The following is a 16,813-nucleotide window of genomic DNA, read 5'->3' as shown; positions in this document are numbered from 1 at the left end:
ACAGCCACCAACTGGACTAAAGTGTGGACCACATTCATCTTCTTCTTATTTGAGATTGGGTTGGCGGATCACATCCACCTTTTAAGGGAAATACACCTCCATCTATTGTACTGGAGTGTGAGGCCAGTCACTGCCTACCTACATTAAATTCTCTTCATTAGTCCTGTTCCTTTAAGAAAGGGAAATAGAGCCCTAGACACCACTTCTCTCTCCTTTCCTCCCCCCCACTACACTACCCAAACCCCAACCCCATCCAGTCTGTCGAACCCTTTCACACAATCTCTCCCTATCTATGTCATGCAGTTCACAAAATATCAACACATGCTCCACCGTTTCCTCCAGTAAACACTCATCACACAGACCTGCTTCCACCTCTTACCTACTCTAACATTGAAATCTGGGATATACACCCCTGGACCCACCCTACCACTGACCGGATCCTTTGAACAATCTGTATATATCCTTAAAAACAAATTAAACCGATTATCTATATATCTCTCCACACCCCGTCTCACCTCCTCAACTCATTCTCTACTGCCCTCAATCATATCCACATCTACACTTGGTTTTGGGAAACAGACACGGAGGAACGTTCCCTAATGTAATTGTCGGCCCTATCTCTCTCTCTCTCTCCCCAGTTCCATATTCTACCACTTTCTGCCCAATTGTCCACCCATACGCCCTCTGCTTACCCACTCATCGCTCCCAGCATTCCCCAGCTGCTGTTACCGCAGGATGTCCTTCTGAACTCCCTTTCAACCTCGCCCAGTACACTAATGCTTGTTTGTCTTTCCTTATCCTCAGTGGCAGTTCCCCACTATCCACCTGCAATGCCTCAGCAGGTGTCGTCCTGAAGGCACCCACACACAATCTCAGGGCCCTTGACTGTATCCTATCCAGGTGCTGTAGTACCATTTTGGCTGTGGATCCATATACAAAGCACCCATAATCCAAAGATGACCTGATCAATGCCTGATACATACACAACAGTGTTTGTCTATCTGACCTCCAATCATATCCTGACACTGCCCTCATGGGGTTCAGCACCTTCCTACACTTCATATACTCAACATGTCTCTTCCACGTAAGCCTCTCATCAAACCACATACCTAAATACTTAAACTCAGACACCCTGCCTATATCCTGGCTGTATATTTGCCGCCTAACATCTTTAACTTTCCTCCTAGAAAACACCATAAAGCAGGACTTGGCCACAGACATCCTAAACCCCCATGTTAGAGACAAATCCCACAGATTCTTGCATCTTCCTCATCACATATTTCACATTCCCACCTCTCTTCCATACAGCCCCATCATCAGCATACAAGACCACACTCACTCCCTGTCCCACCTTCTTAAAAATGTAATCTATCATCAAGGTGTACAACACTGGACTAACCACACTTCCCTGAGGAGTACCATTGTCCACTTCAAACCACATTGACAATTCTGACCCCATCCTCAACCGCATGACCTGATCGAACAGGAAGTCCATGATACAGTTATACAGACATCCCCCAATGTCTAATGTACTCAACTTGACCAACAACCCTTCCCTCCATATGGTATCGTAAGCTTTCTCAATGTCAAAACGTGTTCATCTTTCAATCACCCACGTGGGTATATGCTCGTAAACAACCAATGAGTAGATGGGAGAGGCGGGACTTGCAGCTCGTCAAGCATCTGAAATAGAACAAGTTCTGGTGCCTGGCTACGCAGACGCTCGTTAAACGCATAATGCAACAATTTCAAAGATTTTTCTGAGTTACAGTTCATATAAGGAAATCAGTCAATTGAAATAAATTCATTAGGCCCTAATATATGGATTTCACATGACTGGGAATACAGATATGCATTTGTTGGTCACAGATACCTTAAAAGAAATGGGCCTCGAAATGGGCCTCAAAATGGGCCTCAGGTACTCGTCACGGTATTTCTGTGCATTCAAATTACCATCGATAAAATGCAATTGTGTTCGTTGTCCGTAGTTTATGCCTGCCCATACCATAACCCCACCGCCACCATGGGGCGCTCTGTTCACAACGTTGACATCAGCAAACCGCTCGCCCACACAACGTCATACATGTGATATGCAGTTGTGAGGCCGGTTGGACATACTGCCTTATTCTCTAAAACGAAATTGGAGGTGGCTTATGGTAGAGAAATTAACATTAAATTACCTGTCAACAGTTCTGGTGTACATTCCTGCAGTCCGCATGCCAATTGCACGCTCCCTCAAGACTTGAGACATCTGTGGCATTGTTTTGTGTGACAATACTGCACATTTTAGAGTGGCCTTTATTGTCCCCCAGCACAAGGTGCACCTGTGTAATGATCATGCTGTTTGATCAGCTTCTTGATATGCCACACCTGTCAGGTGGATGGATTCAACTGAGAAATGCTCACTAACAGGGATGTAAACCCTGTAAACCCTTGACCTCATCCCGTCAGTAGAGGATGCCTGGTTATTCCTTAAAAGTGCCTTCCTCACCATCTTAAATAAGCATGCTCCATTCAAAGAAAATTAGAACCAGGAATAGATATAGCCCTTGGTTCACTCCAGACCTGTCTGCCCTTGACCAGCACAAAAACATCCGGTGGCATTCTGCATTAGCATCGAATAGCCCCCGTGATATGCTACTTTTTGGTGAAGTTTGGAACCAATATACCCAGGCAGTTAGGAAAGCTAAGGCTAGCTTTTTCAAACAGAAATTTGCATCCTGTAGCACAAACTCAAAAAAGTTCTGGGACACTGTAAAGTCCATTGAGAATAAGAGCATCTCCTACCAGCTGCCCACTGCACTGAGGCTAGGAAACAATGTCACTACCGATAAGTCCACAATAATTGAGAATTGCAGTAAGCATTTTTCTACGGCTGGCCATGCTTTCCACCTGGCTACCCCTACCCCAGTCAACAGCCATGCACTCCCCATAGCAACTCGCCCAAACCTCCCCCATTTCTCCTTCACCCAAATCCAGATAGGTGATGTTCTGAAAGAGCTACAAAATCTGGACCCCTACAAATCAGCCGGGCTAGACAATCTGGACCCTCTCTTTCTAAAATGATCTGCCGAAATTGTTGCAACCAATATTACTAGCTTATTGAACCTCTTTTTCATATCGTCTGAGATTCCCATAGATTGGAAAGCTGCCGCGGTCATCCCCCTTTTCAAAGGGTGAGACACTCTAGACCCAGACTGCTACAGACCTACAGACTATTCTACCCTGCCTTTCTAAGGTCTTTGAAAGCCAAGTTAACAAACAGATTACCCACCACTTCGAATCTCACCATACCTTCTCCGCTATGCAATCTGGTTTCAGAGCTGGTCATGGGTGCACCTCAGCCACGCTCAAGGTCCTAAACGATATCATAACCGCCATCGATAAGAGACAATACTGTGCAGCCGTATTCATCGACCTGGCTAAGGCTTTCGACACTGTCAATCACAACATTCTTATTGGCAGACTCAACAGCCTTGGTTTCTCAAATGATTGCCTCGCTTGGTTCACCAACTACTTCTCAGATAGAGTTCAGTATGTCAAATCGGAGGGCCTGTTGTCCGGACCTCTGGCAGTCTCTATGGGGGTGCCACAGGGTTCAATTCTCGGGCCGACTCTCTTCTCTGTATACATCAATGATGTCGCTCTCGCTGCTGGTGATTCTTTGATCCACCTCTACGCAGACGACACCATTCTGTATACCTCTGGCCCTTCTTTGGACACTGTGTTAACTAACCTCCATATGAGCTTCAATGCCATACAACTCTCCTTCTGTGGCCTCCAACTGCTCTTAAATGCAAGTAAAACTAAATGCATGTTCTTCAACCGTTCGCTGCTTGCACCTGCCCGCCCATCCAGCATCACTACTCTGGACGGTTCTGACTTAGAATATGTGGACAACTACAAATACCTAGGTGTCTGGTTAGACTGTAAACTCTCCTTCCAGACTCACATTAAACATCTCCAATCCAAAATTAAATGTAGAATACTCATGCTGCCAAACATACCCTCGTAAAACTGACTATCCTACCGATCCTCGACTTCAGCAATGTCATTTACAAAATAGCCTCCGACACTCTACTGAACAAATTGGATGCAGTGCCAATCACAGTGCCATCCATTTTGTCACCAAAGCCCCATATACTACCCACCACTGCGATCTGTATGCTCTCGTTGGCTGGCCCTCGCTTCATACTCGTCGCCAAACCCACTGGCTCCAGGTCATCTACAAGTCTCTGCTAGGTAAAGCCCCGCCTTATCTCAGTTCACTGGTCACCATAGCAGCACCCACCCATAGCACGCGCTCCAGCAGGTATATCTCACTGGTCACCCCCAAAGCCAATTCTTCCTTTGGCCACTTCTCCTTCCAGTTCTCTGCTGCCAATGACTGGAACGAACTACAAAAATCTCTGAAGCTGGAGACTCTTACCTCCCCCTCTAGCTTTAAGCACCAGCTGTCAGAGCAGCTCACAGCTCACTGCACCTGTACATAGCTCATCTGTAAATAGCCCATCCAATCTACCTCATCCCCATACTGTATTTATTTATTTATCTTGCTCCTTTGCACCCCAGTATCTCTACTTGCACATGCATCTTCTGCACACCCTACTATTCCAGTGTTTAATTGCTATTGTCACGTCATGACCAGTAAAAGGGGTTGTTTGTTATTACAGTTTGGTCAGGGCGTGGCGGGGTGTTTGTTTAGGGTGTTACGGGGTGTTTTGGTTTATATTCTTGTTAGTGTATTTCTATGTTCGTTCTATTTGTTCTATTTCTATGCGTAGTTTATTGGGTTGACCTTCAATTGGAGACAGCTGTTCCTCGTTGCCTCTAATTGAAGGTCCTATTTAATAGAGGTGTTTTTATCATGGGATTTGTGGGTAGTTGTTTCTCTGTATAGTCATTTTGTCCTTACGAGACTGTTTTTTCGTCGTTATTTTGTTTAAGTGTTTTGTATCACGTTTCTTTATAAATAAAGAAGAAGATGAGCACTTACATTCCCGCTGCGTTTTGGTCCACTCCATATGACGAACGTGACAGCTATATTGTAATTACTTCGCCACCATGGCCTATTTATTGCCTTACCTCATTTGCACATGCTGTATATAGATTTTTCTACTGTATTATTGATTGTATGTTTGTTTATTCCATGTGTAACTCTGTGTTGTTGTATGTGTCGAACTGCTTTGCTTTATCTTGGCCAGGTCGCAATTGTAAATGAGAACTTGTTCTCAACTAGCCTACCTGGTTAAATAAAGGTGAAGTACAGAAATAAAATAAATAAAAAAACACATTTATGCACAACATTTGAGAGAAATAAGCTTTTTATGCGTATGGAACATTTCTGGGATGTTTTATTTCAGCTCATGAAACATGGGACTGTGACACTTAGTCACACAAATAAAGATTGAAGAGTAACAGGATTGAAGAAGAATATGAGTGGAAAGTGAGTAATTTCATGTTATGTTTATATTTTTGTTCAGTGTATGAGTACATTTATTTTGAAACGCTCGCGCACGAGGCACGGGCGCTTTGGTCAGCAATTACGCTATTATTTCTCTGCAAGTAAACTAGCATATGATTATATGTAATGGACTGGGCTTACATGGCATAGTCTTCTAATTATACAAGACCTGCAGTTTCGTTATTTGTGTGTGAATAATTAAGATCAAAGACTGAGGCATACAAGTTGAAGCAACTATTTTATTTCCCAATAAAAATTGAAATTACTCACTTTCCACTTATATTCTTGTTCAATCCTGTTACTCTTCAATCTTTATTTGTGTATATACTATTGAGATACAGACAGATTATGGCGACTCCCTGTATGCTTGTGCAGCTAGTTCATTTATCAGATGCAAGTGAAATGACAGCATACATTTCACAAAACACTGTACTCTGGCCTTACAGCTACAAAGATATGTCACCAATACAATTATTTTTTATTTGTTCTATTCTTTGCCATTACATTGACTTATAGAAACTGCCATGGGATAACACAAAATGATGCTACTCCCTAGCTGAATATTTCCTGGCAAGCAATATCAATAATCACATTCTCATCTGATTACTTTTACATGGAGAATCTTAGTCTTTTATCCCAGGTACATACAGTGGTAACCTGGTCCCCAGGCTCGAATTGCTGGCATCTCAACAGAGAGAGCAGCCGGCTGGTGGGCGAGATAAATACAGAGGTAAAGTGCAAGGATTCTAATACTGCAAGGCACAAACTATTAATAGGATTGTCTCTGTCTAATAGTAAAAACGATTCCAAACACAAACATAATCGAGTACAAAATGTTTTTTTTTCATACATAGATAATACAAGTAAAACCTTGTCTACACTTTACAATAACCTGTAACATACTCCATACATTATTTTCTGCATTACATATATCAACCATCACAGCAGGTATGTACAAGAAAAACAAGCCATTACAAACATACCCTATGCCTGGATAAATGTACATAAACAATCCTCATTATCAACCTCATAATAACCATGATAATATAATGTAATATCGTGCCAATCTTATTATTCAATCTAATAAAGATACCAGTCATAAAGGTTTGAATAGCACATTTTTTCTTCCAGGGCACAACTGAGCTGAAAGATCAGTAGTGACAAAAATGTCTCAGCCTTTATTGCACACGCTCCTTCAGAAACTAATAGCCATTTTGTTGAATGTAAAACCATTTAAAGGAAGATGTTTTTGTTTTGTTTAAGCCATGCAAAATATTGCACAACACCGCGGCTTTGGTTTGGAATATCTACACAGAAAGTACAGTAGTAAAAGATGAACCTAAAACAGAAATAATACATTGCAAGAAGTAAATGTACAAAAGGTAACACTAGGTGGGACTGAGGATTGTGGTCTTGGATACAAAGGGGGCACATAACAAAAGCGTAACGCTGTCGTGCGTGCCAGGGTATTCCGCATTTGTAACTTCAACTGATCCTGTCTCTGTCTCTGAGCCTCTTTTATACAGTAAATGGAACATCAACAATAACCTTTGTTTCAGTCAGGATTGGTAGCTTGCCAAACTATCAATATTTGCTCTCCTCCATGACCAGTAGACAATGCAGGATTTCCCAAACTTGGTCCTCGGGACCCCATGGGGTGCACGCTTTGGTTTTTCCCCTAGCACTACACAGCTGATTCAATGAATCAGCTAATCATCAAGCTTTGACCATCTGAATCAGCTGTGTAGTGTTAAGGCAAAAAAGCAAAACGTGCTCCTGTTAGGGTCCTGAGTTTGGGAAACCCTGAGCTGAGGTGACTTTATTAAACGTATTGAATGCGTGTCATAGACCACAGGAATGTTACAAAACGGGAAATCCTCTAGACATGACCACAGTATTCATTATCCACTGTGCCTCTTTGATGATGTTAAAGTCCATAACGCCTAGTGCTGCCTGCCTGTGCTGCTACATGATAGGGGGCAGACACTGGGACGACTCCTGGCACTCTCCGTCGGTGCCCACATCTAGCTGAGGCTTGATGATGATGTGCACGGGCCTCTCCTCGCTCGCCTCGTGATTGGTGTCCCTGTTGACCTTGGCCACGCCCTCACACAACTGCTCCTCTGCTGACGCTCCAATGGGACGTAGTCGCTCAGCGGTCACCATCTTGCCCCCTGCCTTGGCGGAGAGGTCCCTCTTCAGCTTGTTGTTGCTATCGGACCCGATCTTCTCAGCTGCAATGTAAAATGGGAGGACATGGTGTTTCACACATACAAAATGATGTGGTTTAATCCATAAATTGATCTGACACATTGTGAAGATTGATTTTAGAGAAAAAAAACAAGCGAGAGGCCTGGTCTTACCTGTCCTGTTAGTGACTATTTTGCGGTAAGTGGCCTTGTAGTTGTTTTCTGTGCTGCTCATGCTTTCACTGGGCTTCCTCATCATGGGTCGTGTTTTGGGCCTGAGCTTGTTGAGACGGGCCTCCTGGATCCACTCATGTTGCATCGCCTCATCTGGTGTCATACGCTTGGTTGGATCCCACCTAGATAGCACAGGAATACACAGTGAAGATGGATGGAGAAGATGGAGCAAATTACCAGAAATCTCATGACAACTAACTCTGCTATTCGTGACGGTGTCACCATAGCTTAATAAGCCTGTGCTGAATGCTAGATTTCTAGTGTGTTGGTGATGACATACATGAGGCAGCGTCGAAGGAAGTCCAGGTACAGAGGATCATTGGTTTTCAACACACTGGCCAGGTCTTTGGAATTGGGCCGCCTCTTCTTCCCTTTGCTGTTTGTGATGTTTCTGGGGTTTCCTTTGGAGTCTGCAACAAGTCATCAAACACGCCAGTTAGAGACTTACCAAACCTCATGCTTCAAACACAACCCAGGGATTCATCTGATTAATCCTAGACATAAATCCTTTAAAATGTTTTATTGCTTGCATTGTATACGTTCATACGGCTGCGTTTAGACAGGCAGCCCAATTCAGATTTTTTTTCTCACGAATTGGGTTTTTGACCAATCAGATTTGAAAAGATCTGATGTGATTTGTCAAAAGACAAATGAGTGGAAAAAATATCAGAATTAGGCCGCCTATCTAAACGCAGCCTACCTTATATATCCGAGCGAAAGAAACATTTTTTACTGTACAAACCACAGAAAGTTCTTACCGAAAAACAATCTTTTCCTGGATGCTGTCTGCACAAAATCATTGGGAGGCATTCCGAATACCTAAGAAATAAAATAAGAGAATGTCCTTGAATGGTGATGGATAAATGGATTGCTAAAAACATCCAACACCAGTAATTCCAATTGGCTAGCGCTGAGGTCTGAGGCTGTATGTCTGCAGGTGGTTGGGAGCGTACCTCCATGATGCAGGCGATCTGCTCCACCTCGCTCTCCCCAGGGAATAGCGGGAAGCCGGTGTAGAGCTCAGCCATGATGCAGCCCAGGCTCCACATGTCGATGGCCATACTGTAGGGGTGGCCCAGGATCACCTCTGGGGAGCGGTAGAAACGACTCTGGATGTAGGTGTAGACTACAATGGCAGGCAAGGAGAAGAAGAGGGAGAGAACAGTGTTCATGTTCAAATTTGGCTACTGTATATGAGTGCGGTGGCTTTGGAGCTTTAAATATCAGACTTATACCAAGTGTAACAGGTATTTAAATCAGGTGAGACACTCACCTCTCTGCTGCTCATAACAGCTGGACCCAAAGTCCACCACCTTGATATTTCCTTGTCCTTTCTGAGACAGAAGGATGTTTTCCTTTTGTGAAAAAAGAGAAGCAATGTTCATTTTCCAAGTAACCAATCAAAGTGCAGCCCATTTCATTTTCTTTATAGAGCACTGGTACTGTGCATTAGCATGTCTGACTTATCAGCCAAATATTATTTGTGTTATTCCTCTATGCAGAGCCGATACAGTATGTCTGAGGAACCTTACCGGTTTGAGGTCACAGTGAATGATCTTCTCCTTATGCAGCATCTGCAGGCACTTGAGCAGGGAGTGGGTGAAACGACGAATCAAGGCCAGACTGAAGCCCTGGAAATTGTTCTTCTTGATCAGCTCATAAAGGTTGACTCTATAAGAAGACACAAAGACACAATCATTTAAAGAACTGGTAGAATGATAAACACAGCTTTCTGCCACTAGTCTCAGTCTCGCTTCTTTCTCTTTTTCCCACACTTGCACTTGGTCTCAAGCGTTACAGTTTATTAGTCCTCTAGAGGGCAGCACTTCACAGTGTTTTTTTTCATGCCATGGCGCTGTCGAATCTAGCAGGACCGTGCAGTTTAGTAATCAGATATAGAAACGGAAGTGAACATGCTATATCAGATTACTGAACATTCTAGAATGTCTTAGTTTTAAGAAGAGAGACTTAAGAAGAGAGATATTCCTGGTATATTTCAGTACTTATGTGAAGCACAAACTTCTCTGGTCAGTGTAACCGGAGCCTTCACACCCCGAGCAGGCAGAGGATAGAGATAGGGCATTAACTAAGGGATTGGGTGACGGAAACGCTAGACAGGGCAAGATGGCAGTCTACGACGTCTACTAAAGGTCAGCCAGACTGGTATAGAAGGGTTGTTCCACTAAATTAGTCCCTTTTGATATTTTAGGTTGAAATGGTGCACAAATATTAAAGCCTGATATATTAAATGAAGTGCCCTTAAATATAGACCACATGGAAAAATTCAATACATCTGTTTTTTTATATGAATAAAGGCTTACTAAAGTGGCAAAATTCTGCATTTTGACATGTCCCTCTGTGACTTCTAGGAAGATTTTAACCCACCCACTTAACCCCAACATTTCTCCAAGTTTTCTCCATCATTGTAAAGCCCTCGTTATTTTGTTGCTTTGCCAATGTTATTTCTGAAGATTACTATTTATTTCACGTGATTTAGTGATTCATTTTAAGGTCAAATAAAAACCTCTCTCATTTTAAGGTCAACCCTGTTGACGTGAACTGAACTCTTGTTTTTATATGGTTAAACTATTCCTTTTTAAATAATTACACTACTCAAAAGGTACTCAATTGGTGGAATGACCCAGAAGACTATCTTGTCTCCGAGGGAACCTAAGGCTAGGTTGTTTGAGGCAGATTGTTCTAGGTGGGAAGCTCACTTTGCTCAAGTAGTGTAGCACATGGAATGACTAGTGATAAGCGAGCTGTGTATGTGATAGGGGAGTTCACGGCTTAAGTCTGGTTGTTATGTCTCGGGAGAGGTGCCCAACCTCGAATACCTTTGAGTAACACATTCATTATTCAGGTTTTCATTTATCTACGACCGGGACTATTTTGATTGTATTTGCGCATGTGTGCGTGTCAGGGCTGGGGTCAATTCAAGATGTGAATTTAATTTCAAATTCAAAAATGGAAAACATTTGAAATAAATATCTTCTACTTCTCAGTTTATTGAAAAGTCATTGCAAATAGATGCCCCTTTATTAAAATGTTGAATTGCATTTCAAGTTTATTTTCTGAATTGACTGCCTTCCATTGGAATTGACCCCAACCCTGGTGTGTGTGATTGCTTTAATCACAGCCTAATTCCAGTTGACTTATAATAGTGTTATACACACTACACACCCTAGCAGCTCGAAGGAGATGCAGAGATGGTTGCGGAAGTAGAAGTATTCCTTCATATGGATGACATTGTGGCAGTTTTCCCTGTCTTTCCTCCTCACAGCATCCAGGATCTTTAGTTCCACTAGGGCCTGGTGATGAAACCTGAAGTCCAATAAGAGTTAGTCAGGTCATATCTCCATTCTGGATTTAACCATTCAAAACAGTATGAAAGCCTAACAAAAATAATATAATATGAATCACAGTGACAGATTTTTGACTGACAAGCTTTAGTTTTGCAGTGACCATGGAAAATCTTTTAGCTACTGTAATATTTTTCAATTCCAGTTAATGTTCTTTGATGTGAGAAATTACGACAGCTGTAAAGAAGGGAAAAGCTCCTCTCCTCTCCCAGGAGAAACACGATTTTTGAGAGAGGGCTTTGCTCAAGACAAGGCCACAGTGGCGAGACCAAGGCAGCCCTGAGGCGTTAGGCGCCTATTTTGTTTTCTGCATTATTAAAGGGCAGTAAGCACTGACGACATCTGCATCAGTCAAAGTCAAAGAGGAGAAGGGGGAGTTCCATTGACACACAGAGCTTTGGATCACCTGAGAGAGGACTAGTAAAGCAATACAGAGGAGACTCCTTTGGACCTCCCCATGAAAAGGTCACGAAGAGGTCCATGTTTAATGACCTCACACAAGAAGGTCAGTTTCAGAGTCTTTGAGCACTGGATGCACATTCAAAAGCAAAATGTTTTGTTTCTACCTTTTCTTGTTGCGAATGACCTTGATGGCAACCAGTTCTTGGGTCTTGTGGTCCAGACATTTCAGGACCTGTCCAAAGGATCCCTTCCCGATTACCTCCAACACCTCAAAGCGGAAGCCAATGTGGTCGTGTAAAACCTGGATACGGGACAGACAGAACATTCAATAGGACGTTTTTGGTCTGCTGTGTGTATGGTATGTCGGACAATATTTTTTTAATACAACAGCTTCATATTGCATGTACTTAATTAGTAGTTGGTGATACAGTACAATGACATCCTTTAATGATGGTTGTTTGTAATGACTACATTAGGAACATTTCCCCTACTACTTCCAGTGCCAAACACTAGCTCTGGTCATGAGTCTAAACAATCCTCACAGTGCATTGGACTGCATTGGACTGCATTAGACTGCATTGGACTGCATTGGACTGCATTGGACTGCTGTTCTTGTGCCTTAACGTCATTTCAAAGAAGTTTACCTTAAAGTTGAGCGAGAGCTCACAGCATAATGTCTTGCAAATAAACAAAAACCCTCCTACTTTTCACCTTAAGGAGCCACAATAATATTTATACATTTTTTATTTAACCTTTATTTTGATAGGGAGTCATGCTGAGACCAAGGTCTCTTTCACATATGGGCCCTGTATATACATCAAAATACTGTACACATCAATATACACATCAATATTCACATCAATACACAAAAAGCAAAGCACAATCATAGAAAATAAACACATGCTTATGAGAAACGTGTGTTCAAATCCTTGATGAAACTTTACCTTGTTGTAGCTGCCGTGCTCGTCGTCGTAGCCTGCGTTCTGAGGAATCCCGTGAGAGCCCTCAATCTTCTTGGTCTCCAGACCCAGGAACCAGATCTCTGAGTAGTCCATGATCTCCTCCTGCTCAAACTCTGTCAGACGCTCCTGGAAGTGCCTCAGTGCCTCTGTGGGAGACATGGGCAGCCTCTGTCCCTCATAAAGCTTCTTATCCTCCAGCTTGTTGCTGAGGCCCTTGGTGGTGATGGAGTCAGACAGGTTCTCCACGGAGGAGCCGAACCGCATGGGGAACTGGGAGGAGGGCTTTGATCTCTCATCCTGCCAATCACAAAAGGACAGAAGAGGTCAGCTGATCTGTTCTCACAACACTTTGGCACTATCACTTAGCCCAACCCTGATGAAACAGGTCTCACTTCCTTTTACATTGCTGGGGGCGATACATGTCAGATACAGCTCAGAGCACAGGAGGCTGGTGGCACCTTAATTGGGGAGAACGGTCTCGTGGTAACGGCTGGAGCGGAATCAGTGGAATGGTATCAAATACAACAAACACAAGGTTTCCATGTGTTTGATGCCATTCCATTTGCTCTGTGGTTATGAGCTGTTCCTCCTGGGGCTCATCTGAAGGTGTATAAACGATCAAGGACTTATTATTTACATGTGCATTTACAATTGACAACTGGAGTCAAGTGATTTACTGTTGGAGGACAACAGTATAGTGTGACACAGTGTGAAATGTAGCCTCACCTGGTGTGTCTGGTAGTTGCTCTGCACCCCCTTGTTGGCGATGTGGGGCAGGATGCTATCGGACTGCTGGTGGTGGAGTTTGGCATTGCTGACAACCACCTGTATCACCGGGGGCTCCAGATGGGGCAAGGTCCCCTCCGAGTTAAACTTCTAAAGGAGAGAGAAAAGGGTTCAAATAAAGGACGTTTTTTTTTTTTAAACATGCTGATGAAAACAGTAAAAGTGTAATAACATATTGCATCGTCGTAACTAGTCTTGCTTGCCGGACTCATGGCGCTCTAACCCCAGTGGTGTCAGAATTACAGCGGCTGTGGGAAGAGACTATGTGATCACATACTCTATGGCCAAGGTTTGGAGAAGGGAGAGGGAGTTGGAGCAAAAATAAAGGGAGGGATAGAGGGAGAGATCTGCTCTGGCCATTCTGAATGTGGTGGCTCAGGTAACCAGGACCCCCAGGGTTGAGGGTGGAATTACTGAGCAGGGTGAGAGTGAGTCGGGGACAAAACATCGGAGACTGGGCCCTGACAGAACGCGTCAGCACTATCTGCTGCTGTGTGGGAGCTGAACTGGAGCAGGCCTTTCTCTAGCTGACATCCTGCTTGCTGTAGGAGCAGGTTTACATGTGTCACTGGCTGCCTTGCAGGCATAGCCAAGCTAATGATGAGGAAAGGAGACCTCTAACCTAGACTGCAACAAGGGCAGGGATTATGAGTTTATTCAGAAAATCATAAAAATGATGCATGCCAGTAACATATTTAATGACTTCCTACACGGTAATGACTGTATCAGCCTGTATAAATAATGTAAATACATTGATGTTATTATAGACAGTTATTGTAAATTGGAACTGGTAGTTATATATCCCTTTGCTTTGGTTACAGCAAGCACAGCAGCCCAAAACAACAGGTTGAAAAGTGCACCCTAATCTATACATAGCGGTGATATTTAATCGCACGTGCACAGGCTGCTGCAGTAGCTGCCAACTTGGTCAGGAAGCATAGAGACACAGGCTGCTGCAGTAGCTGCCAACTTGGTCATGACGCATAGAGACACAGGCTGCTGCAGTAGCTGCCAACTTGGTCATGACGCATAGAGACACAGGCTGCTGCAGTAGTTGCCAACTTGGTCATGACGCATAGAGACACAGGCTGCTGCAGTAGTTGCCAACTTGGTCATGACGCATAGAGACACAGGCTAAATATAGGTCCAAGCACCTGCCATAACAAGCACATGGATGCAAATACAGTATCATGCTTATGCACAACTGGATTCAAGCTGACTAGACTACTACTCTGTGTTCTTAAACACATCCAGGTCTGACAGTGAGCAGCACCATGATTTTACCCCTTGGGAGTGGTTACGAGATAGTTGCTCCATATATTCCGTGTACTCCAGTGCCCTCCAGTAGCATGACCTAGCTAGGGTAATGAGTTCTGGTGGAGTGAAAGGGGAGGGCATCGCACAGACAGAAAGATACAGGATTGAAAGAGTGGGTCTGCAGGGGCTCAAATGCTCCGCAGGTCAGGGGTCACCTGTGAGTAAAGGCTCACCTGTAAATAGGGCCTGTTGGTTGCCTGTTGGGTCTGGAGTCTGTGTGAGTGGGGGAAGGCCTCTGGTTTTGAAGACTGTGGAGGAATATGGGAGACTTGACTTAACATTACATTTACACACAAAACTCGCTTCTATATACCTCTTTAAGTCAGTGAGGGGGCGGCGATGGATACAGCATTGCCAAGGGAATCTCTCTAAAATCAGATTCAGTTTTGTTAAATAGATTCAATATGACTCATAACAAGTCATTGAGGTCATTCATATGAATTATAAATCACGTATTTTTTTGAATTATAAATCACGTATTTTTTTGTAACCAAAACTGATTAACTTCAAAGCATCTCTGTGAATGAGGAGAATAAACAGCCTGGTTGTTGCTGGTGGGACTTTCAGTCCCAGCACAGCGGTGGGTCCCACAGATATAAACAGCCAGTGGGCAGTGAAGTAGGATTATTACCAGGGAAGCAAAGATGATGCACACTCCCTGAAATTAGAGTATTTTATGCAAGTCGCTACCACAGTAACAATGGTCTCTTTTTATCACTCAGTTTTTCCACAACCTGCATTCCTTTACTGGAGCATAGGCTCTGATGTTCCATGAAGTAATGGAGAGGAGAGCAGAGGGCTGCTGATCGTTGACTTCATTTCACAAAGTACAATTCAGTCTGGTGCCAGGCTTTATATGAGCCTCTGCGATTCTATTAGTTCTGGTGCAACTGCCACATTAACCAGAGGGGAGCATGTCAACTAACAGTGTGTTGAGAGACTGAGAGACACCGTATGGGTGGACTAAAACCTAAACTAAACTCAGAGAGCCTGAGAGGGCACGGGCAACGGTTGGCTGGGTACTTTGGTAGCAGAGCAGATTTATGATTGAACTTGACCTAGACCTACAGTAACACTATACTTTTTCACGAGTTCACTAAACAGATATCTCTTCCATCCATACGCTCAATATTCTTACTGACCCAGTTGGGTTCCTTTGCGAGAATATGACAGTATTTTGATTCCCATGCATACATACCCAGGGCCATGTATAAAAGGATATGGCATGGTATTTTGGGTGGATTTAGAGTAGTAGGACAACAGTGCCCACACCATTGGCTGTTTGGAATCTGAGTTCAAGGCAGCAAACACATATTCAAATATTAATGCAGGATGTACACATAACACAACCTTGACTGCACAACCTTGGCTGCCCCCTGGGAGGTGGTAGGGCACTAAACTTTACTGTAGTAATAATTATTTTTTGGTGGGTGCTTTTATTTATGCTATTTCACACATGTACAAGTGTGTATTGTAAATGTTATTTTTTTTGTTGCATATCCCAACTCCCCCTGCAGCTCAGGGTCTGCCATTATCAGTGGTGACCCTGGAGCAATTATTGTAAGTGACTTGCCCAAGGGCACATAGACAGATTTTTCACCTTGTTGGGTAGAGGATTCGAACTAGCAACCTTTTGGTTACTGGCCCAACACTCTAACCGCTAGGTTATCTGCCGCCTACTGTCAGCAGATACAATCTAACAAAACAGCTCCTCCATTTGAAATGGGCACTCCGCAGACATATACTATACGAACAAGTCACATACCACATGAAGGAGAGGCACTTTTCGAGATGGATGTGTAGGCTACATTAGCAAAGGAGCATTCCAAGCAGGCAATACGTCTGTGTGCAATGATTTGTCTTATATAGGCCTACTGTCGTATTACAAACAGTCCAGTATCTGATAACTGAAGTAACTTTTTCTCTGGGTTTAGGCTACTATATGATACTCTAATTTTCCCTATACCCATCATGAGGTTGCTACAACCTAGCCTATGAATTAAAGTTTACAACGTAGGTGCACACAATATATTAGTGATACCAAAAGCTTACCTTGATTTGGAAGAGTTCCAGTGTTGTGTTGGAAAGTCATAGCCA

The 16,813-nt window shown here is 43.3% G+C and overlaps 1 protein-coding gene across 6 annotated transcripts in view; it reads right to left on the bottom strand.

The window, feature by feature from the left end:
• Positions 1-5,689: 5,689 nt before the first annotated feature.
• LOC106573193 (dual specificity tyrosine-phosphorylation-regulated kinase 4) overlaps positions 5,690-16,813 on the bottom strand; it is a 34,429-nt gene continuing 23,305 nt past the window's right edge. For 3 of the 6 annotated variants that reach the window (XM_014147975.2, XM_014147973.2, XM_014147977.2), the window contains 12 exons: positions 14,890-14,964; positions 13,340-13,489; positions 12,596-12,910; positions 11,816-11,952; positions 11,071-11,211; positions 9,420-9,558; positions 9,161-9,242; positions 8,841-9,013; positions 8,646-8,706; positions 8,168-8,297; positions 7,828-8,009; positions 5,690-7,698 (listed from right to left, as the gene is read on the bottom strand). In XM_014147975.2, coding sequence (XP_014003450.2) covers positions 7,430-7,698; positions 7,828-8,009; positions 8,168-8,297; positions 8,646-8,706; positions 8,841-9,013; positions 9,161-9,242; positions 9,420-9,558; positions 11,071-11,211; positions 11,816-11,952; positions 12,596-12,910; positions 13,340-13,489; positions 14,890-14,964 — 1,854 coding nt within the window. In that variant the 3' untranslated portion in view covers positions 5,690-7,429. The remainder of the gene's footprint in view (positions 7,699-7,827; positions 8,010-8,167; positions 8,298-8,645; positions 8,707-8,840; positions 9,014-9,160; positions 9,243-9,419; positions 9,559-11,070; positions 11,212-11,815; positions 11,953-12,595; positions 12,911-13,339; positions 13,490-14,889; positions 14,965-16,813) is intronic. The other 3 variants (XM_045696992.1, XM_014147976.2, XM_014147978.2) reach the window with 1 other exon arrangement.

The sequence above is a fragment of the Salmo salar genome, chromosome ssa16 (assembly GCF_905237065.1).
Source record: "Salmo salar chromosome ssa16, Ssal_v3.1, whole genome shotgun sequence".
Classification (NCBI taxonomy): Eukaryota; Metazoa; Chordata; class Actinopteri; order Salmoniformes; family Salmonidae; genus Salmo; species Salmo salar.
Note: the sequence above shows the minus strand (reverse complement) of the source record. Positions and strands in the feature narration are given on the sequence as shown.